The sequence below is a fragment of the Heterocephalus glaber genome, unplaced genomic scaffold (genome assembly GCF_053883595.1).
Source record: "Heterocephalus glaber isolate CG9 unplaced genomic scaffold, H.glaber_assembly_v1.0 deba00001586, whole genome shotgun sequence".
In the NCBI taxonomy this organism is placed as follows: domain Eukaryota; kingdom Metazoa; phylum Chordata; class Mammalia; order Rodentia; family Bathyergidae; genus Heterocephalus; species Heterocephalus glaber.
The window spans coordinates 9,066,277-9,089,275 of NW_028258364.1; the positions used below are offsets into that span (position 1 = coordinate 9,066,277).

Below are 22,999 nucleotides of genomic sequence, written 5' to 3' on the forward strand. Positions count from 1 at the left end.
AGTATAAATGATATTAACAGTAACAGCAATATCTTAGAATTAACGTTTAAATTCACTGGTAACCTAACTTTGGGGGAGAAAATTAAGTAAGACTTAGAGAAAGTATCAGAATTGAGTTAACCTTTAAAAAAGGAAATAAAATAATTGCTAGCAAAATTTTGAAGATTGAAACAATGCACATTTTTGCTTTAACAACTTTACTAGGTACAACATAAGGTCTTTCCATCTCTATAAGCCTTTTTTTAGATATTTCTCTTACGCAAATACATAGCTGAATTTTTTTAATACAGTTTAGTAACTGCTCTACCCTAATTTGTTTACATTTATTATTATTTCTGGTATATTTTACTATTTGTTTTTATAGTTCAATTGGATTTATGTGTACTGATTTATTTTGTATCATGTGCCATATTGTAACTGCTTTCCTTTTTCTCCTTCCCTTCCCCTTGCTCATTAAAGGGTGTTTCCTGTAATTTTTTTTTGTTTTTTGCTTGAGAGGGATACAGTGATAATTTAATATCCAAAGTTTACATTATCAGGACTATGAAAATATTCAGTTGATCTCTGTCCTGTACTAGAATTACATTACTTGAACAATTTTTATTTTCTGGAGTTATTTTATTTCCTCCAAAATATAGGTAATCTGTGCCTCTTTCCCCCTTTTCAAGACACCTTTTTTCTTTTCTACCTGGACTGATTGCTGTGTAGTGTTCCAGTGTATAAATGTAATTTATCAGTTATACTGTTGATGGACCTTTGAGTATCCTGATTTTGGCTGTAAGACATTCTGGTACACAGGCACACAAGTTTCTGTAGGCTTTTACTCAAGTGAATTTGCTGGATCTTAGGAGTTAAGTATAATTTCAGACTTCAGACTTCAAGAACTATCAAATGCTTACACTTCTACCTGCAGTGTATATACTGTTGCAAATCCTCACCAGAGCTTGCCGGTTTGACATGTATCGAATGGTGTATTACCAGCCAGGCGTGGTGGCACACGCCTGTAATCGCAGCACTTGGGAGACTGAGGCAAGAGTATGGCCTCAAATTGGAGGCCAGCCTGGGCTGTAGAGTGAGTTCAAGGCCAGCCCGAACTACACAGTGAGACCCTGTCTCAAAAAACCCATGAATAATGTATTACTGTGCTTTTAAATTTGCACTTCCTCATTACTAAAAACATTAAAATATTTTATTACATATTTGCCTATCCTCTTGAGACAATGTATTTTACCTATTAGTCTGTGTGGCATTTTTCTGGTGGCTACTAAGATGCTATGCATCTTGTCTATTATATGTTACAAACAAGGCTTGTCATTTCAATCTTATTTTACTTGCTATGTAAATTGCTAACATTTAATAGAAATGTAGCTTAGTATTTTCTTTAGAATTAGGGCCTTTAATGAGATGTTTTTTCTACTTTATAGCTCAGTTAATGATTTTTCTTCTCAATCTCTACTCTCTCCACCTTAGACTTTTTTTTTTTTTTTAAAGGTAGGGTCTTGCTATGTAGTTCAGGCTGGCCTCAAACTCACCGTGATCCTCCTGCCTCAGCCTCCCAAGTGCTAGGATTAAACACATGCATCACCAGTCCAGCCTTAAACCTATCTTTAGTTCTGAGAAACCTTCAAAATTTTCCCACCTCTACAGCTTTGCACAAGCTCTGCCTTCTACCTGAAATGCATTTGTTCCATCCTCACCAATCCCAATCAATCATTCTCCATCAGATTAGTCTTTGCTAGTCATTAACTACTTGGAGAGATCCCAGCTTCCCTATTCAGGTCAGGATTCCGATACTTTTCACTCTCCTTCCGTTAGTCCAGTTACCTGTGTCACATGAATAATGTCTGACTTTCCTGCTAGTACATAAGCCTCACAAGGGAGAAGCTGTGTGCATTTTGTTTATTGCTCTGCCCTCAGCAGTTATATCACAATCAGCAAGTAGTGTGTGCCCCCTTAAATATTAAAATTACACATGAATAAAGTTCTGGGATGAAGGTAAATAGATACAATCTTATTTATTAGAAAATGAACAAACAACGTAAAATAAACATAGTTACAAGTAAATCTGCAGTAGTAAAATGGTACCCAGAATTTCTTCTCAAGTTATATTTTTGAACAGATGTAGCTAGTTTATGTCAGTAAAAATTACAAATTTATTTCATTTTGTGCAAAATAGCTTTATATGAAAGCTTATAAACTGGAAGAGTTTTAAATGTAGACAAGATTAACAATAGCTAGAATAGAGATGCTATGTGGGGTTATAAAACCATAACAATTATGAAAATCTTGAGTTTAGGTTTACCAAAATAACATTCCTTAAATATACACTATTCTTAGCTATTTTTTAATACCTTAAAGTCTCCCATCTTTTTTCACTTTATACTCATTTTATCCTACTCAAAACCTCAACTGGACCATTTCTTTCTCAAATTTTATGTCCCTGCTCTTCCCCCAAACCCATGTCGCTTCCCTGTCTTCTCTGGTGCCAAGACACACTTTGGCATAATCCCCCAGAGTCTCCAGGGCTGAGGATTTAGCTCAGTGGCACCACGTCTGCCTTGTAAGTGCAAGGTCTTGAGCTTGATCCCCAGTACGGCAAAAAAAACAGTCTTCAATAGAAAGGAAGGTGCAGTCACTTTTATAAGGTTATAGTTTATCTGAATTATAACTTTATTTTTTGGTACCGGGGATCAAACTCAGGTCCTTGCGCTTGCAAGGCAGGCAGCAGAACCACTGAGCTAAATCTCCAGCAGAATTATAACTCTATTTCTGTCTCATTTTTTCACTGCCAAAATTGGAATCATAATGGTATCTTCACCCTGTAAATACTACTGTGAGAATTACATTGTACATTACATGTTACCAGGAATATAGAAATATTTGCTCTTAATTTTTTATCATTATTATTTCATTATGGAGAGTGGAATTTACTCTTTAGGACTAGAAGTGACCTAAAAGAAAGCCAGGACTGTAGGACAATAGGTAAGAGAGACTGCAGGACCTGACCAAATAGCCAGAATCCTGGCTAAGGTTCTGATAAATCTACTCAAGAGTGTTGCTATGGGAGGCCAACAGTGAAAACAATCCCCCAATCTCCACAATTCAACAGAATGATTTCTATCAGAATAAGCCTTTAATTACCGCTGGACAAACTGGGTCTGAGAGAACAGCAGTGTAAAGGGCAGATTATTAGTGTTTATTTAAAAATATAATAAAGAAGGAAACTTCAGGGGCCGGGGATTTAGCTCAGTGGTTCCTCTTGCCTCACGAGCACATGGACCCAAGTTCGATCCTTGGTACAAAAAAAAAAAAAAAAAAAGGAAACTTCAGGAAAAATATTTTTGCATTTCATAATGCTGATTATCCAGTTTTTTTGTTTTTTTGCAGTACTGGGGATCAAACTAAGCACCTTGTGCTTGCAAGGCAGGTGTGTGACACTGAGCTAAATCCCCAACCCTCCATACAGTGTTTTAGTGATGTGTGTGTGTGGTTGTTTTGCTTTGAGTACTGGGGGTTGAACCCCGGGCCTCTGCACTGAACCATATCCCTACCCCTTTTTTCTAATTTTTTTCTTTTCAGACAGGCTGTCACTAGGTCACTAAGCAGCCCCAGCTGAGCTCAAACTTGTGATCCTCCTGCCTTGGCATTTCAGAGTGCTGGAATTACAGGTATGCACCACCATGCTCATATAGTTTTTTTTTTTTGGTACTGGGGATCAAACTTGGTCCTTGCACTTGCCCAGAAGGCAGCAAAACCACTGTAGCTCATATAGTTCTTTACTAGAAATTTATTCACATCGAGGTAGAAATGTATATAATGTGATTTAGCCAGCTTCAGGCAGACACAGTAAACTTAGGTTAAGGCCCCTGCTTCAAATACTTATTAGGCTGTCTAGATTAGGCTATTAGGTTCCATTCACATTTAAAATTCAGCTAAAATTCTGTAGCTCTAAATAGCTCTATACAGACAGACTGAAAATTGTTGTGTTCTTTCTTGCCCCTATTGAGAGACAAGGAAGTATTTAAAGTAGAGTTTAAAACTGGAGTTTAGAGTGTGGGAAATTGTAGAATTTAGTTATCTAGTTGTAAGAATAGATCAAAAGAAGTTTGTTAACTGAGAAAATTAAGTCGTTTCTGGGAAATTCCACAAGTCTGTTTATTAAAAGAATGCCAGAAAATTTTAAAAGTTTCACGGGAGAAAAACAGGTTTTCCTAGTTTTCTTATTTACCATTGTCTGGGATCAGAGAACTGCAACCCAATGACCCTACGGTGGTGAAAGAGATACGACTCACTATGCACATCTGTGATGTTTGTGGTGGGCCTGTGGGCTTGATTTCAGTGGGCTTGATTTTGGATTTCGGCTGAAGTCGCCCTGCTCTCTTGGTACCATCTGATAAGAGGAGGGCTGCGATGTGCTCTTTGATGTATGGGATTGGTGAACAGAACGGGGGACTTGTGAATTCACCTGTAGCTTTTATGAGTCACTTAAAAGTCACTTGTCACCAGAGGTTAAATCAGAAAGGTAGCCAAAATAACTAAGCTGCTTTCCTACATGTATAAAAGCCGTACTTCTTCCCTTTGTGATTGTAGAACAGTGTCAGAGGAAATAAACTGCTGTTCATCCCCCAGGCTGTCTCCTTTTCTTTCTTTAAAGGTCGGTGCTCCCCGGGGTCGTCTCCCTTTAGAGAGACCACCAACATACAGGAGTTGGAAAATAACAATAATTTTAAGAACTTATTTACTGTTTAGTGCGTGTATACAATAATATATCTGGCTTCTGTTTCTAAAGTGAATTATTAGAACTTGAAAGAAAAAAGTAGCCCTATTAAAGGTAATGCAATCCATCTTGATCTCAACCCTCTACTGCTCAAATATTAGCACTGTTCTTCCTCATATGTTAATTTAGGGGTTAGATCTTAAGTTAAAATAAGATGAGTGCAGTATTAGAATAGAGACTTAAAGAAGGCAGGGCAGAATGGTAGGCAGGTTAAATGGGGATATGAGTCATGATTTTTATTTTATAAGGAAACCAGATAATAGAATATACATTTTTATAATAAAAATGCATCTTTGAATAAATAACATATTAAACAAATTTTCTATACTTTCATTCTGCTGTAACTCATACACAGCTCTCCTGGTTTCACTGCATAGGTAACATTATTTTAATGACACCGCTGCAGTTTGCATTTATTTATTTATTTTTTTTGGTACCAGGGATCAAACTTGGGACCTTGAGCTTGTCAAGTAGGTGGCAGAACCACTGAGCTAAATAGCCGGCCCACTGCAGTTTGTATTAAAGAGGGCAACTTCACATTCACAGATCATTGTCCATTTGCTCTTTAGTTCCTGAAACTCGAAAATTGCAGTATTAGAATACTTCATTTTTGAGATAAAGAAGTTATGGCCCAGAATGTTTTTATACATCATATTCATAATTACATGTATTCCCTCTGTTACTCAATATATGTTCTTGTTATTCAAAATGTGCAAATGTACAGCCTGGCTTTGGAGACTGGTTGATACCAACTGTCTAGCAGAGCCTTTAAACCAGGGAATGCCACGTAGTGCATACTTCCACCACAGGCTTAGCTGGGTGACTCCTGAATTCTCCCATACCTTATGGAAAAGGCAATGAGTCTTTTGTATACCACTCCCAGGAGTGTGACGGTGAGTAGCACTATTCCACACACAAGGCTGAATGCCCATCTCGGCCCCAGGTAACTATACACATGGCTGATAAATACAGGCCCCAGAATCCGAGCTCCACTTCCAGAAGCTGTTAACCAGCCCATGTAGATGCCCTGTGGAGGGAAGGACAGGAAAAGCAGACAAATGCTCAGGTTTCATTATTTTAAAAACAATGATATTACCAAAGTAGCACAATCACTTTCTCTACCTTATGCTTTTAAAATGAAATGTCCCTATAAATCCAGCCAATAATAAATAATAAACAATCCCTATTAAAGTCAGCTTAAGCAAAAATAAAAAGTATGAAGGAACAACCTTTCTCCTCATTTTTGGTCCTGATTTAACTCAGGTCTCATGCACGCTTGGCAAGTACCCTACCACTGAACTAAGACTTCAGCCATAATGGGAACAATATACCTTAGTAATATACCTTCTAAAGCTAACATTTATTTTGTACCTGTTGCATGCTGGATACTGAGGTAGGTGTTTTACATGTGCTGTTTCTAATGTTCCTAAGTTTCCGTGTCTAACAAATACAGAAACTGAAACTCAGGAAGGTTGGATAACTTGTCCAAGAGACTTCAAGCTGCCATAGCTACAACTAGTATTCAAAACTATGTCCCATTCAATTTATCCAAGAATATTTAGTGTAGCATTATTTTGTTTTTTGTTCTTGTTGTTTCTTTTGTATAGTGCAGGGTGGCCCTGAACTCACTACAGTATGTACCTCACGTTGGCCTCAAACTCAGTGATCCTTCTGCCTCAGCCTCTTGAGTGCTGGGATTAAGGGTGTGCACCACCAATTCAACATGCTGCATTACATTCAATAGCCCAAAACTGAAAGCAAACTAATTGTCCTTGTTAGATAAAGTAGATAAATTGTGGCATATTTGAAAACTGGAATTTTAAGCAGCTATTTAAAAAAATAAGGGTCAGAGGAGGAGGCTTCCAGGTCAGGTCGATGTGCCACGGCTCCCAGTGCAGAGGAGGTGAGCCGCGGGGGTGCCAGCAACACCCTCCCCCCCATACCCCCCACCAAAATGAGAAGACACATAAACAAGCCTCAAAACCAGACTTTCAGATCACCTACAACAACCGCAAAGGGAAACGAGATAGAACAATCTGATACTCAACCACCTGGACTCCCTGAACTGGCAACAAAAGAGGATCTGGAAAAAATGAAATCAGAAATAATTTCTCAGGTAACAGGAGAGATTGTGCCCATAGTGCAACACATGATTAATAAGTCTAGAGAGGACACAGATAAAAAAAGAGAGGAGCTGAGGAACATGATGGAATTCCAACATAGGAAACAAATGGAATCCATAAAACAGATGCAAACATTTCCAGGAGATTAAAATCCCATTGAAAGTTTATGCAGCAGAATGAGCCAATGTGAGGGCAAACTTTCAGATACAGAAGATAAGATTGCAATTAGTGACCAGGAAAAGAAAAATTTCTTTAAAACAGTAAGTGACCACATGAGAAATCAATCCAGCAGCTGCGAAACTATGCAAAGAAGACTAACATAAGACTAATCTGAGTCAATGAAGAAACAAGAGAGAGTGCAGATGACATAAAATGTTCATAGAAGTGATGGCAGAAAACTTCCCAAGCAGGGGAAAAGAACTTGACATACAGATAAGTGAGGCATATAGGACTCCAACTAGCCTTGATCAAAAAAAATCTACACATAGGCATATAATTGTTAAGATTCCAGAAACACAACAGAAGAACAAAGTTCTACAAGCAGAGAAAAGAAACAGATCACATACAAAGGAAAGCCCATCAGAATCACAGCAGACTTTTCAACGCAAATGCTTAAGGCAAGGAGAGCTTGGAGTGATGTATTTCAGCCCTAAAGGAAAACAGCCTCCAACCCAGATTGATATACCCTGCAAAACTATCTTTCAAAATTGATAGAGAAATAAGATACTTTCATGACAAAGAGCACCTTACGAACTTCATGAATACCAAACGAGCACTCCAAAAATTTTAGACAATATCCTAGGAAAAGATAATGAGGATCACAACCCCAGGAAGCCCAGCAGAATGAATCCATCAGGCACGACACGAAATTAAACACAAAGAGGGAGAATCCAAGACAAAGAAAAAGTCATGACAATGATAAGTCAATATTTATCAGTTATAACCATCAAAATAAATGGTCTCCATTCACCAATCAAAACAAACAGACTGGCAGAATGGGTCAAGAACCAAGATCCAACAATATGCTGCATACAAGAAATATACTTAATTCAAAAAGAAACACACAGATTGAAAGTTAGAGGATGGAAAACAATACTCCATGTGACAGGAACCAAAAAAAAAACAGAAGAAGCTATCCTCTTTGCAGATCAAGTGAATTTCAAACCAACACTGATTAAGAGAGACAAAGAAGGACACTAAATCCTTGTAAAGGGAACAATCCAAGAGGAAGAGATGACAATCATTAATATATATGCACCAAACACTAGTGCACCCAACTATATAACACAAACACTAACAGACATGAAAAATCATATAAGCACTAATACAATAGTAATGTGGGTCCTCAATACCCCACTGTCACAAGCAGATAGATCAACTAGACAAAAAATAAGCAATGAAATAGTAAAACTCAATCAAACTCTTGAACAAATGAACTTAACAGATTTCTACAGAGTGTTCCACCCCACAAAATGAGACTACACAGTTTTTTCAACTGCACACAGGTCATTCTCCAAAATACACCACATACTCGCTCATAGAATGTGTTTAAGTTAGTGGAAGGAATTGAAGTTATCCCCTGTATATCAGACCATAGTAAGATGAAATTGGAGATCCACAGCAAAAGAAACTGTTAGAATTTCATAAACACATGGAAACTGTAAAACACATTTCTGAATAACCAATGGGTCACAGAGAAATTAAAGAAGAAATCAGACAGTTCCTACAATTAAATGACAATGAAAACACAACATATTGGTATCTAAGGGACACAGTGAAAGCAGTCTTATGAGGGAAATTCATAGCAGTGAATACTCATATTAGGAAAACAGAGTGAGGCCAATTAAACAACCTGATGCTGAACCTAAAGCTTCTAGAAAAAGAACAGGACAAACCTAAAACTCATACAAGAGAGGAAATTATAAAGATCAGAGGAGAAATCAATGAAATGGAGACTAAGAACAATACAAAAAAATTAATGATGCCAAGAGTTGGTTCTTCGAAAGAATAAACAACATCGACAAACCCTTAGCCAACCTTATCAGAAAAAGGAAAGAAAAGGCCCAAATCCATGCAATTAGGAATGAAAAGGGTGAAATTACAACGAACCCAGCAGAAATTCAAAGGATCATGAATACCTACTTCGAGAACCTGTATGCCAATAAGATGGAAAACACAGAAGAAATGGACAGATTCCTAGATACATATGAATTACCAAAGTTGAACAAAGACCTAAAAATTCTAAACAACCCAATATCAATGAAATTTAAAACGTTATTAATAATTTATCAATTAAGAAAAGCCCAGATCCTGATGGCTTCAGTGCTCAATTCTAGAAGACATTTAGAGAGGAACTACTGCCACTACTGTTTAAGCTCTTCAATGAAATTGAAAGGGAAGCAATACTCCCAAATGCATTCCTGGAAGCAAGCATCACCTTCATCCCCAAAGAAGGGAAAGACCCAACTGAAAAAGAGAAGTATAGGCCAATCTCACTAATGAACATAGATGCAAAAATCCTTAATAAGATACTGGCAAATAGAATGCAGAAGATCATCAAGATCATACACCCTGACCAAGTGGGATTCATCCCAGGGGTGCAGGGATGTTTCAACATACGCAAATCAATCCATGTAACACACTATATCAACAGAGCCAAGGACAAAAGCCATATGATCATCTCAATAGATGCAGAAAAAGCATTTGACAAAATCCAACATGCATTTATAAAAACCCTACAAAAAATTGGAAAAGATGGTCTCTACCTCAATCTGATAAAAAAGCCATCTATGAAAAACTAACAGCCAATATCACACTAAATGGTCAAAAACTGAAATCTTTCACAGTAAAATCACGAACAAAACAAGGATGTCCACTATCACCACTCCTGCTCAATATAGTTTTGGAAACATTAGCCATGCCAATTAGACAAGCAAAAAAAAAAGGAATAAAGATAGGAAATGAAGAAGTCAAATTGTCATTATTTGCAGATGACAAGATACTCTATATAGAAGACCCCAAGAACACCACCAAAAGTCTTCTAGACTTAATAACCAAATTCAGTCAAGTAGCTGGATACAAGGTCAACACACAAAAATCAATAGCTTTCCTCTACCCAGACAACAGACTCACTGAGAGAGAAATAGGGCAAACAATTCCTTTCACAATAGCATTCAAAAAACTGAAATACCTAGGAATCAACCTAACAAAAGAAATCAAAGACCTCTTCTCTGAAAACTATAGCACTCTGAAAAGAGAAATGGAAGACAATATCAGAAAATGGAAAGACATCCCCTGCTCCTTGGTAGGAAGGATCAATATAGTGAAAATGGCCATACTTCCAAAACTGCTATATAGATTCAATGCAATTCCAATTGAGATCCCAGCAGCATACTTCATGGACCTTGAGAAAAGTCCAAAAATTCATTTGGAACAAGAAGAGACCCAGAAAAGCAAAAGCAATTCTAGGTAACAGAGACATGGCAGGGGGTATTACAACCCCCAATTTCAAACTATGCCACAAAGCTACTGTGATAAAAACAGCATGGTACTGGCAAAGAAACAGACCTGAGGACCAGTGGAACAAATCAGAAGACATAGAAACAACTCCAGATACACTCAGCCACCTCACCTTTGACAAAGGAGCCAAACACCCTCACTGGAGGAAAGATAGCCTCTTTAATAAATGGTGCTGGAAAAGTTGGGTTTCAACTTGCCAAAGATTAAAACTAGACCCATATCTCTCAGCATGCACTCAACTAAAATCCAAATGGATCAAAGATCTCAATATTAAAACAGAAACGCTGAACTGGCTGGAACAGAGGTTAGGTAGAACTCTTGAAGACATTGGTGTAGGAAAAGATTTTATGAACAAAACCTCAGTTGCCTGTGAACTAGCACAATCAACACGTGGGATCTCTTATTAAAAAGCTTCTGCACAGCCACTGAAACCATCAACAGAGTGAAGAGACAACTGACAATGTGGGAAAAATTTTTCACCTGCTGTTCCTCAGACAAAGGTCTACTACCTCAAATCTATAAAGAACTTAAAAAAATCAGACCTCCCAAATTTAAAGACCCAGTCCAAAAATGGGCATCTGAAATGAACAGACATTTCTCACACAAGGAAGTAGAAATAGCAAATAAACATATGAAAAAATGTTCAACATCACTGGTCATTAGAGAGATGCAAATGAAAACAACGCTGAGATTCTACTTCACTCCAGAAAGAATGGCTGCTATCATGAAACCAACCAATAACAAATGTTGGTGCGGCTGTGGGGAAAGAGGAACCGTGCTCCACTGCTGGTGGAAGTGTAGACTGGTGCAACCACTGTGGAAATCAGTATGGAGATACCTCAAAGAACTAGGACTGGAAGTCCCATTTGACTCAGCTATTCCTCTGCTGGGTATCTTCCCCAAAGGATTAAAAGAATCATACCACAGTGATATATGTGCACCCATGTTCATGGCAGCACAGTTTGAAATAGCTAAAAGTTGGAAACAGCCCAAATGCCCATCAACTGGTGACTGGATAAAGAAAATGTGGTTTTTAAAAAATAAAATGGAGCACTACTCAGTCACAAAAAATGAGAAATTAGAGATATTTGTAGCTAAATGGATGCACATTGAGGCAATGCTCTTAAGTGAAATAAATAGGACACGTGTAAATACTAATAGTTTCTCTAGTGTGAGAAACTGAAAGTGTCAATAAAGACTAAAAGGTATAATAGATAATGTGAATAAGAAGAATAGGGGCAAAAGGGAAGGGGAAGTGGGAGGGGTAGGGGAAAGGAAAGAAAGGAATGGAATTAATATGAGAAAATGAAAAAATGGATACAAAGTCTTTGTAAATAGGGAGGGATGGAGGGGTTGAAGGGAAGGAAGGGGAACGGGGGAAAAAATAAGAACCAAGAGAGATTATGTAAAGGTACAAATTTCCAGTGATGAATGTCATTATATTGTATACCTAAAATGTACCAATAAAATAAAATTTTTTTAAAAACTGAAAGAAAAAATAATAAGGGTAAGATCTGAGAATAGCATAGATATACACATGGAAGGAAGTTATATTAATTGAAAATATGCAGAAACAATTAGATGTACAAGCAATTTAATGTTTTATTTTTCTGAAATGTAAATGTGGCTACGTTTGAATAAGCATAAAAATGACTTGGGTGCAGTGAAGCTTTTGTTATACACATTTCTAAGTTATTTGACTTTTGTTGTAGTCATCAGAATTGCTTTTATAGTTAATATTATTTTATTCTTTTTTGAGACAAGGTCTCTTCAAGTGATCTTCCTGCCTTAGCTTCCCTAGTACATGGGAGTAGAGGTGTGCTACTATACCCACTAATTCTTTTATTTTTAATTTTGAAAAATTAAAAATATAATCTTCAAAGTGAAAATCAAACACAGAGCTTGGTATACAGCTCAATGGCAGAGCATGTGCATAATGTGCATAGGCCTTAGGTTCTATCCCTAGCACCAAACAAAAATCAAACCCAAACCAAATCCAGAAATTGTTACCAAAATGCTTACTCTTTATAGCTTGAAAACACAGGCATTAAATTTTTTCTCTTTATTTCAACAGAGGAACACTAATTTCTGCTCTGAAAATGTAAAGTTATTAATTTAACTTTTTAAGAATGCTACAGCTGGGCGTGGTGATGCATACCTGTAGTACTAGCTAGCACTTAGGAGGCTGAGGGAGGAGGATTATTGTGAGTTTGAGGCCAACCTCAGCTTGCATAGTGACATGTATTAAAAAAATAAACAAAGGGTGCTAAAGATATATTTCATAGAACTGTTAATGTCAGGGTAGCTGGCTTACCTGAGGTTTTGGTCCCAGAAGTTTTGAATAGAGAGTATAGGACATAACATTACAGGCTGGATAGCCCATTCCAATGAACACAGCTGATGTGAAGAACTGTGCCATGTGGATCACTGGGGTGTAGAGGCACCAGGCTTGCTCGATTGGGCAACCAGTTGGTAGTTCATTGTGATCTTCTCTTGATGACTTCCAAAGACCAATAATGATTTCCCCAAATGTGGTATTAGGGATTGAATTATTATGTAAATCTGTAAAAACAAAATGAGTACAGTGCATGACTTACTAATTTTAGATAGTCAGGAAATGTTACAGAATTATGTATGTCTGTACCTTTCCACTGTATATTGGGAAACTGATTTCCCCAAGGTAGCAAGATAAAGAAGCCAGCCCATATAACAAGGAAGCCTCCCAGCAGAACAGCACGCTCACCAATCCTGTTAGGGAACAGAGACTCTGTGATTTTAAAATGAAACATCGTAACACAGTTCCATTACTTCTCGACTTCAAAAAAACTGTACAATTTTAATAATTTTAGTGATACATATCAATTAATATGAGCTAAATATGATTTACAACAAGGCTGCTCTGGAAGATGTCTGATTTCAGGTCTGGGACAGAAGAACCAGAAGATGAAGTGAGGAATCTTTTCAGAGCAGCAAGCACTGACACTATCAGGGATGATCACCTCACCAGAAAAGGGTGCAGGGCCAGTTTGAAGAAGACCAAAAACGCAACAGTGTGATGCTGAAATAATAATAATGGCAGTAGACTGAAACACACAGGGTGTTAGGGAACCAACTCATTATTTTAAAATTCAGTTATTAAAGGAAAGAATAAGTATTTATCCACCCTTCCACACACACACTATACCTCAGGTTAACTGAACAGTGGTGAAGATTTTCTTTATAGAAAGTATTATAACAAAGGTTTTAATGATAAAATACAGTTGTCACTTGTTATCTGAATGGGACTGATTACAGGACATCCCTGAGGACATCAAAATCCTAAAATACTCAAATCTCTTATACAAAATTACACGGTACTTGCATATAATCATTGTACCTCTTCCTCTGTACACATCTAGCTTACAATAACAAAATGTAAACACTGCTATCCCATATTGTTTAGGAAATAATGACAAGAAAAAGAAGTCCATGTTTAGTATAGACACTTTTATCCAGAATATTTTTTATTTAAAATTGCATGAATGCATGCATGTGGTACCTGCAGATTGGAGAGGCTTAACTATCACCATTTGGCAAGGATCAATTAATGGATCTACAATTAATGGATAAATAAAACATTGTTCTGATATAAGGACATAACACTACCTACATTCTTGCAAAAAACAACTCAAATCTCATTAAGCTAATTCTAGATACAGCTATCAGTTTTCAAGGAACATAGTAGATAGAGGAATATGCTAAACACTACAGTGATGGGATCAGCAAGATCCAAACTGGGAAACTATGATGTAGAAAACTGCAGACATCTTGATTTCAACTTGTAAGGGAGGAGAAGGGGAGGGGAGGGGAGGAGGGAGAGGGTGGAGGAGGGAGGAGAGGGAAGAGGAGAGGGCTGATTTAACAAATACCTAAGAATACTTATGTCATCAGACTTGCCTAGCATCATCAACATCCCACATGACTAAACTGACTGTTATACAAGCATTTTCCAGAAGTGTTTCTTATATACACTTTTATAAAATAATTCTCTCTTTAGGTTGGGGATTTAGCTCAGTAGTTCTGCCGCCTGCCTCACAAGCGCATGGTCCCAAGTTAGATCCCAGGTACCAAAAAATAATAAATAAAATAAAATAAAATAATTCTCTTGAAAAAATGTTATGTGGCTAAATAAATGAGAAATGTTACAAATAATATTTGCTGTGGTGACAAGGTGGTGTTGACATACTGAAAACTTAGAAATTATAAAACAAATTTAGTTATCTTAACCAGATTTTCCAAATTTACTCACTGAATAGAGTATACAAATATTACAGTCTTAATAAATTTTAAATGTTTGCAAACTTTCAAGAACTAGAAGCTATACATAATGAGAGAAAAGTTTTATGGTAGTTCACTAGCACATTCATTTATATTGTTTCACTATTTTTAATAGATTTGAAATAAAGCCAGCTGGTGATGGACAGCTATAATCCCAGCTACTTGGGAGGCTGACGCAGGATGATCATAAATTCATGGCCAGCCTGGGCAATTTACAGAAACCCTGTTTCAAAATTTAAAAATAAATTAAAAGGGGATATGTAGCTCAGAATGAGGCCCTGAGTTCAATATCCAGTACTACCAAAAAAAAAAAAAAAAAAAAAACCAAAATAGAGAGACAGAGAAAGAGATCTGAAACAAAACTAAAAGCTGGGCCGGGGATTTAGCTCAGTGGTTTCACTGCCTGCTACGCAAGCGCAAGGACCCGAGTTCGGTCCCCAATACAAAAAAATGTACAAAAGTAAAAGCATAGAACCTACATTCTGGAAAGAAATTTAACCCCCGTGAAAACAATAACTGCCTCGACTCCAAGAGCAGCAAGTATGATTCCATTGTATAACACAGCTTGTTCTTGGGTCCAAGCATACATATCCATTGTTAACGGAGTAAGGATTCTAAGAAACAAAAACAAAAACAAATTATTTTAATCACAGTAATAAAGTGAAGGATAAGCTTTAATGACACATACACATTCAAGAATTTGCATCCCTTTAACAGTGACCTCAGGCCGACATAAGCAAAAGTTTGAGCACATTTTGTTGCTACATTCCTAATCTTGACTGTTTGTATTTATATAAGTAAGATAGCTACACTGCAAAAAGTCTGAAAAATAGGAAAAGAAAACAAGCAAAACCAGTCGTAACTCCTGCCACTGTAATATAACTAAATAAGCATGGTGATACTTTGGTTTAAATTAATCTCTTTTCACAGTCGGGTGTGGTGACACACACCTGGGATCTGAGCACAGCTGAGGCAGGAGGCTTGCTGAAAGTTCAAGGCCAGTCTCAACTACATAGAGAGACCCTGTCTCAAAAGAAAAAAAAAAAAGGAATGAATGAATGGATGAATCTCTTACAGTAGTAGTGCTGTGAACTTCTGGGGATTGGGCTGCCAGTACTGCCTTCCTTTTGGGGAGCTATGACTGACTACATGGTCACCAGTGCTTCCCTTTAAACAGTGTCTGTCTGCACAAGGAATATTTAAAGTCGTCATAGTTTTCAAAATCAGAAAATGGTTGCAGTTCTGATGAAAGTCCTCCTTTTCATTATTTTTTCTTCCTCCAGGGCCTTCACATGGAGCTATTTTATTATTTTTTATTTTGAGACAGGGTATTTCTAAGTCACTAAATTGCCCAGGCTGGGCTCAAATTTTCCATCCTCCTGCCCCAGCCTCCGAGAGTACTGCTAGTGCTACCATGCCCAGCTTGAAAGCCCATTTTTCTGGTTGCTTTTGTTTTCTCCTTATCACAGCAGCATACCTGCTACTGGCTGTCCAGAACTGTTCCATAACGTCTATTATCTTACTTAAATACGCAAACTTAGCTGTGCATGGTGGTACGGGCCTGTAATTACAGTACTCAGGAGGCTGATGCTGAAGGATCATAAATTCAAGGCCACCCTGGAGACTCTACCTCAAAAAATAAAACAAAATCTTATCTAGTGCCTTTTATAAAATAAGGAATAAACAAATTATATTGCTAAAAAGTAAATAATAAAAAAAGGGAGGGGAGGAGATGAAAAAAGAATAGATGTGGTATGTACCTGCACCAAGTGTGCATGATGAATGTAATCATTATCTACTACAAATATGTACTAAGGAAAAACCTAAAGTAATAAACTTCACAACTCATAAGTAAATAAGCTGGTCTCTTTCCTATGCAATGTTACTGTTAATAAGTGATTAGAACCTACTCAATTTTTTCTTCCCCAAAAGTCTCTTACATTCCTGAGTTCTTGATCACACATACTTTTCTCCCTACCTCTGAATGTCTCTAGTCCTTTATACCATTGTTTCCTTCCTTGCCAAGCTCCTTTTCCTATGTTCTAACTCCTGTTAACTGCCTACAAAATGGAGTTTTATACTTAAAATATTTTTTGAAAAAAAGAATAGTATTTTATACTTTAACATCAGATAAGCTGGTACAGAAAACACATAGGTAGTCTCTCAAAAAGTTAAATATACAATTAGTATGTGATCTAGCACTTCTATTTCTAGGTTTATGTCCAAAAGAATGGAGAGCCAAGCTTCAGATACTTGTACAATAATGCTCACAGCAACATTATTCAAAATAGCCAAAAGGTGAAACAAAGTGCTTGCCAATGGATGAATGGACAAATAAAGTAAAACACCTACAATGGACTATTATTTCAAATAAAGTCAGAAAAGTCTGCTACGTGCTACAGCATGGTGAACCTTAAAAATATGTTAAGTGAAATAAGATGAACACAAAAGGAAAATATTGTAGGATGCAATTTACAGAAAGTACCTAAAACTGGCAAATTTGGATGACAGAAGATGGAACAGAAGTTACTGGGGTCAGAGTGGAAGGTGAATGGGAAGCAAATCTGTAGTGGTTTAGATTTATTGTTTGGGATGATGAAAATTTCTGGAAATGGACAGTGGTTATGGTTGCACAACGCTGTGCCTGCACTTAATGCCACTGAGATATACTCTTTAAAAAGTTAAAAGAAATGAAGCATGGTGGCACATGCCTGTAATTCCAGTATGCTGAGAGGCTGAGGCAGGAAGATTTCAAGTTTGAGCCCAGCCTGGGGAATTTGGCAACTGAGCAAGAGCCTGTCTCAAAAAATGAAAAAGGTCTAGGACTGTAGCTCAGTGTGAAACCCTCATCAATCCCCAGTCCTGAAAAAAAAAAAAAAAATTACAACAGCAGATGCCCCTCCCAAATAAGATGAGCTAAAACGTTCATTTATCTCAATAATTTTCAAAGTAAATATATCAAGCAAACTCTACATGTACTGACATAAAAATGTCACAATATACTGATAAGTGAATAAGCCAGCTGTCAAATGATAACATCATATAGTCTGTGAGTTTAGCAAATATTCTTTCATGGAGGTGCATAGAATAAAATGTTTGAAAACACAAACTAAAGTATTACAGTGGTTACTACCACAGAAAGCAGCAGATGTGGAAGCGCAGTTGTAATATTTGGAATTTTTCTTTTTTTGATACCGAGGATCGAACTCAGGAGCTTGCACTTGTGAGGCAGGCACGGTGCCAGTGAGCTACATCCCCAGTCCAATATTTGGAATTTTATGAGAATGCACTATTTTTATAATAGGTATTTTTAAAATAAAAGGGCCTATGATAAATAGAAGTCAATGAAGCCCGATACAGGAGATTTTGTAATATACTAGTTCTTTGTTTTTAAGTTCAAGGATTAGAGTTAAAATTGCCAAAATAAATAATGTATACATAAGCTGGGAGTTATATAGCTTAAGTTAAGTAACAATATATAAACTTTTCACATTGTGATAAGAAAAATGTCTTAAAGTTTCTTATAGCATGTATAAGCCTAACTAGCACTGCATTAAATGATAAACTTAATATATAATCTGATTTACATGAAGACAGAATAAAACTTACGTTTCAAAAAGGGCAAAAATAAACAGAACCACAAAAAAAAGAACATTGGTGGCCACAACAGCAACTTGATCGATATTTCCTTGTGATATCTGAACTTCCTCTGTATTTGCTAGAGGTAAATAGAAAAAAGAATATAGTTACCTATACATTTAATTCTTCTTGATACTAAAATAATATAGAAATTATATGTGAATAAATATTTAAATCATTTTAAGGCTGCAAAGCTGTTTAGAAGGAACAGAATTTAGCCTGGTGTAGGGGTGCACACCTGCGATCCCAGGACTTGGGAGGCTGAGTCAGGAGGATTGCTGCATGTTCAAGGCCAGCCTGGGCTATGTAGAGAATTTAAGGCCAGCCTGAAATACATAGTGACACCTCGTCTCAAAAACAAAACAAAACAAACAAAAAAACACGGAACAGAACTTATACAGCAGAAATAATTTTTAAGTAACATTTAAAAGTAAAGTGAGGGCCAGGGATTTAGCTCAGTTGTTCCTTCGCCTGCTGTGCAAGCGCAAGGACCCGAGATCAATCCCCAGTACCAAAAAAAAAAAGTAAAGTGAATTTTCTTTCTAGGAGATAAACTTATGTACCGCAATTACTCATATTTATTTTGTTTGGTGTCTATCAATCGAAAATAAGAATATATTTTAAGCAATTCCATAACAAAGTGATTTCATACTTCACATTTCAGTTGCAGGTGTTTTTTTCTACTTTACTTATTTTGTGCATGGTACTAGAGGTTGAACACAAGAGCTTCACGTTTGCCATGCAATTACTTTATCACTTAGGTACATTCCTAGATCTTTAGATGTTTTAAATTCTGGGACAAGGTCTCACTTGCCCAGGCTGGTCTTGAACTTGTAATCCTCCTGTCTCAGCCTCCTGAGTAGTTAGAATTACTGTTATAATGAGCCACCACACCTGGCATATACTGATAACTGACTTTATATTGCAACTATGTACACACATACACACACATTTTTTACAGGCTTTATGCCTGGTAGGCAAGCACTCTACCACTGACCTATATCTCTAGCCTCCTAAACCTTAAACTTAAAATGGTTTCCTGAAGAACTCAAATAGTTTACTAACTCAATGCCCAGTTCTATGATTCACTTCAATGTGTGCTTTTAAATATAGATATATTTAAATGCTATATGAAATAATTCTTAGTAAAAATCCTTCTGTCATCATGCCATTTTTAAAAAATATATAATTTTATTATCATTCACTAAACAGCAATGCAAGGGAAAAAAACTATAATGTTCAAATATAATAGAACTTAACCAAAGCAAAACTGAAAAGTACTTAAACATTTTTCCATATAATTAAAAAAAAAAATCTCAAGCATTAACAAGACGTCAAACAATGTGATTTGTTTCAGAAAGATTTTCAAAACTAATATTGAACAAATAGTGGTCTGGAAAATAATTCTAATTAGCTAGTAGACTCCACATAGGCCCAATTTTTTAAAATTTAAATTTCAATACAGTCATGTGACATGATGGAAATATAATCTGAGAAATATGTTATTATGTAATTTCATCCGTGTGAATTGCAAAGTACCACACAGAGTGCCAATTCTAAGTGCAAACTGAGAAGGTATATGTCAACCACCTGTGATGGCCCCTTAATATTATCCAGATATGCAGTTAAACACGAGATACATGAGGCTACCACTGGCATAGCAGCACACTGTTTTACAGTAAACTTTTATGTAAGTAGGATTATGCTCTAAAGGATGAAAAGCACAGCATGTTATGGTAAGTAAATAAAACAGTAACAGTCATTTATCACACTGTGTGATAAATGTACTGTGTATTGTACATAATTGTATGTGCTTCTTCTGGAAACACACCCCTTTCCTTTGATCTTAGTGACTCTTCCTTCCCAACACACTGATGAGCTCCAGCCTAGTCTCTATCTACATCTCTTCCTATAGTTTTAAACACAATCTATATATGGATTCTTTCCAGATTCCAGCCTGTAACTCTGATCTCTCCCCTTCCCCTCCTGCCACCCCTACCCCTTTGAACCTTTTCTTCCTATTTCAAATTATCAATTATTTGTTTTAATCATTTTAATCCTTAATTACACTTTCAGTTTCTCACACTAGAGAAACTATTTGGTATTTACACGTGTGTCCTATTTATTTCACTTAAGAGGATGGCCTGAATATGAATCCATTTAGCTGTAAATGTCTCTAGTTTCTTGTTCTTTATAGCTGAGTAGTACTCCATTTTATAAAAAAAACACCTTTTCTTTATCCAGTCTCCAGTTGATGGGCACTTGGGCTGTTTCCAAGCTTTAGCTGTTACAATTTGTGCCACTATAAACATGGGTGCACAAAAATCACCGTGGTAGGATTCTTTTAATTCTTTGGGGAAGATACCCAGCAGGGGAATAGCTGGGTCACATGGGACCTCTAGCCCTAGTTCTTTGAGGTATCTCCACACTGATTTCCACGTGGGTGCACCAGTCTGCACTCCTACCAACAATGTACCCACATACCACACCCCCGCCAGCATTTGTTATTGGATAATTTCTTGATAACAGGCATTCCCTCTGGGGTGAGGTGGAATCTCAGTGTTGTTTTCATCTGCATCTCTTGAATGACCAGTGATGCTAAACATTTTTTCATGTATTTATTTGCTGCTTTTACTTCTTTGTCTGAGAAATGTCTGTTCATTTCAGATGCCCATTTCTGAATTGGGTCTTTGAATCTGGGGGGGTCTGATTTTTTTCAGTTCTTTATATATTCTAGATAGTAGTCCTTTGTCTAAGGTACAGCTGCTGAAAATTTTTTCCCACATTGTAGGTTGTCTCTTAGCTCTGTTGGTAGTTTCTCTTGCAGTGCAGAAGCGTTTTAATAAGATGAAATCCCAGTTGATGATTCTTTGTGCTAATTCCCGTGCTACTGAGGTTTTGTTCACAAAGTCTTTTCCTATGCCAATGTCTTTGAGACATTCAATGCCATTTTTAAAAATCCTTATACTTTTGCAAAGAAAAAACAGTTTTGATGGAGCAGGAGGGCAGAGGACTTCCAGCAAGATGATGGAGTGAACAGCAGAGAAACGTCCTCTCTGAGATTTGGTGTCCAGATGCTGGAATATAGCAACATGAGGAAGACAGAACAGAGGGAAGTGGGTCCCAGGGACCCAGCAAGGATCTGAAGTGAGAAGTGAAGTCCTCAGGGAGAGGGAAGAGACCTCATGTAGAAGGATGTGGCAAGTGGCACTTTGTCCCTGAACCCTGACTCACTGCATGGGAGAGGTGGCCTGATTCTGCAGATGCATGGTGACTACTGGTGACCCCAGAGGCATCCACAGAAACATACCAGTGGAACGGAGTGGTGGACACAGCAGGTGCAGTGGCTGGTGAGTTCTTTGGGTTCAGATGGCCCCCAGGAGAGGGCGACTGGCCAGGAGACATCTTGGAGAGAGGCCAACTGAACTCTAAATTCAGAGTAGCTGTGGGCTGGTTCCATCTAGCAGCACCCAATGTCGGGGTGAGGTGGAACCAAGTTCAAATGAGCAAGTGTCAAGGAGCCAAGCTTAAAGCATCAGGGAGCTGAGTTCAAGCCAGCAGGAGGCACAGAGCATTGCAAGCTGAACAAATCAATTTTCAGCCTCACAGCAGAAACCAGCCTGAGTTTCAGAACTAAAGGTGTAGGCTTGTTGGAATTATCCACTACCCTGCTGTATATCTATAGCTGACTTGCTGAAATTAATCAACACAGATCTAGCACTGTGTGCCCTGTGTCTACCAGTGACAGCAGACACACCTTAAAGTGGACTTACTTTTCTTATGTTTTTGCTTTTGTTTTGCTGTTGATTATTCTTGTTTTTTTATGTGTGAACACTGTTTCAAGTTTTTTTGTTGTTTTGTCCTGTTCTTTTTATTTCTTTCTTCTCTCTTTCCCTCTCGTCTTCCTCACTAGTTTCACAGAGTTTGCAAAATCTTCCTTTGTCCTCCATCCTTGCTTCTCATCTCTTCCTCTTCTTCTATTATCCATTTTTTTCCCATCACAGCCCTTTTAAATCTTCTCCCATAAGGATAAAATTGCCATATGGAAGGCTTATTTATTGCATACAATTTTCTGATTTGTTTTAGATTTTCGTTATGTAACTACCAATTTAGTTCATGCCATTAAAGGTGGCAAATTAATAATTTCCATAGTTTGTCATTTTCTAAGCTGTGTTTCATGCTGTTGTTATTGCTCATTGTACTACTTTAGTAAAGGCATAATACTTGTTCTAATCAGTTGTACTTCCTGGTGTGCAAAGACTGAGACTGCCTAAGAGTCATAAACAACACTATAGGCCAGTGTTAAAGAATCAGGGGGTAGGCCAAATAGGCAGCAACTTATCATCCCCAATAAATTGAAGAGGCAGGATCTTACAACACACTCAAAACTCAAAGCCACCTGGAAGACATCTCTGAGAAGTAGTCATTCCTAAAGGGTTCTAAATACTTGCAATAAAGCTACTTGTAAAGCAATTTAAAAACATCAACCCAGGAATTAAACTAAAGAAAAAAAGAAAGAAAATCAAAAGACACTTAAACAAGATGCAACTTGTCCAGACTTTCAGCTCACCAAAGGTAAACCCAGTGGACAGTGAGTGGAACAATCCAAAAGCCACCCACCTGG

At 37.2% G+C, this 22,999-nt stretch overlaps 1 protein-coding gene across 5 annotated transcripts in view; it reads right to left on the reverse strand.

The window, feature by feature from the left end:
* Positions 1 to 1,998: 1,998 nt before the first annotated feature.
* Positions 1,999 to 22,999, reverse strand: part of Mfsd8 (major facilitator superfamily domain containing 8) — a 48,885-nt gene continuing 27,884 nt past the window's right edge. For all 5 annotated transcript variants that reach the window (XM_004854957.3, XM_021236476.2, XM_013075906.3 and 2 more), the window contains 5 exons: positions 18,346 to 18,454; positions 15,216 to 15,350; positions 13,064 to 13,167; positions 12,734 to 12,981; positions 1,999 to 5,804 (listed from right to left, as the gene is read on the reverse strand). In XM_004854957.3, the coding sequence (XP_004855014.1) occupies positions 5,589 to 5,804; positions 12,734 to 12,981; positions 13,064 to 13,167; positions 15,216 to 15,350; positions 18,346 to 18,454 (812 nt within the window). In that variant the 3' untranslated portion in view covers positions 1,999 to 5,588. The remainder of the gene's footprint in view (positions 5,805 to 12,733; positions 12,982 to 13,063; positions 13,168 to 15,215; positions 15,351 to 18,345; positions 18,455 to 22,999) is intronic.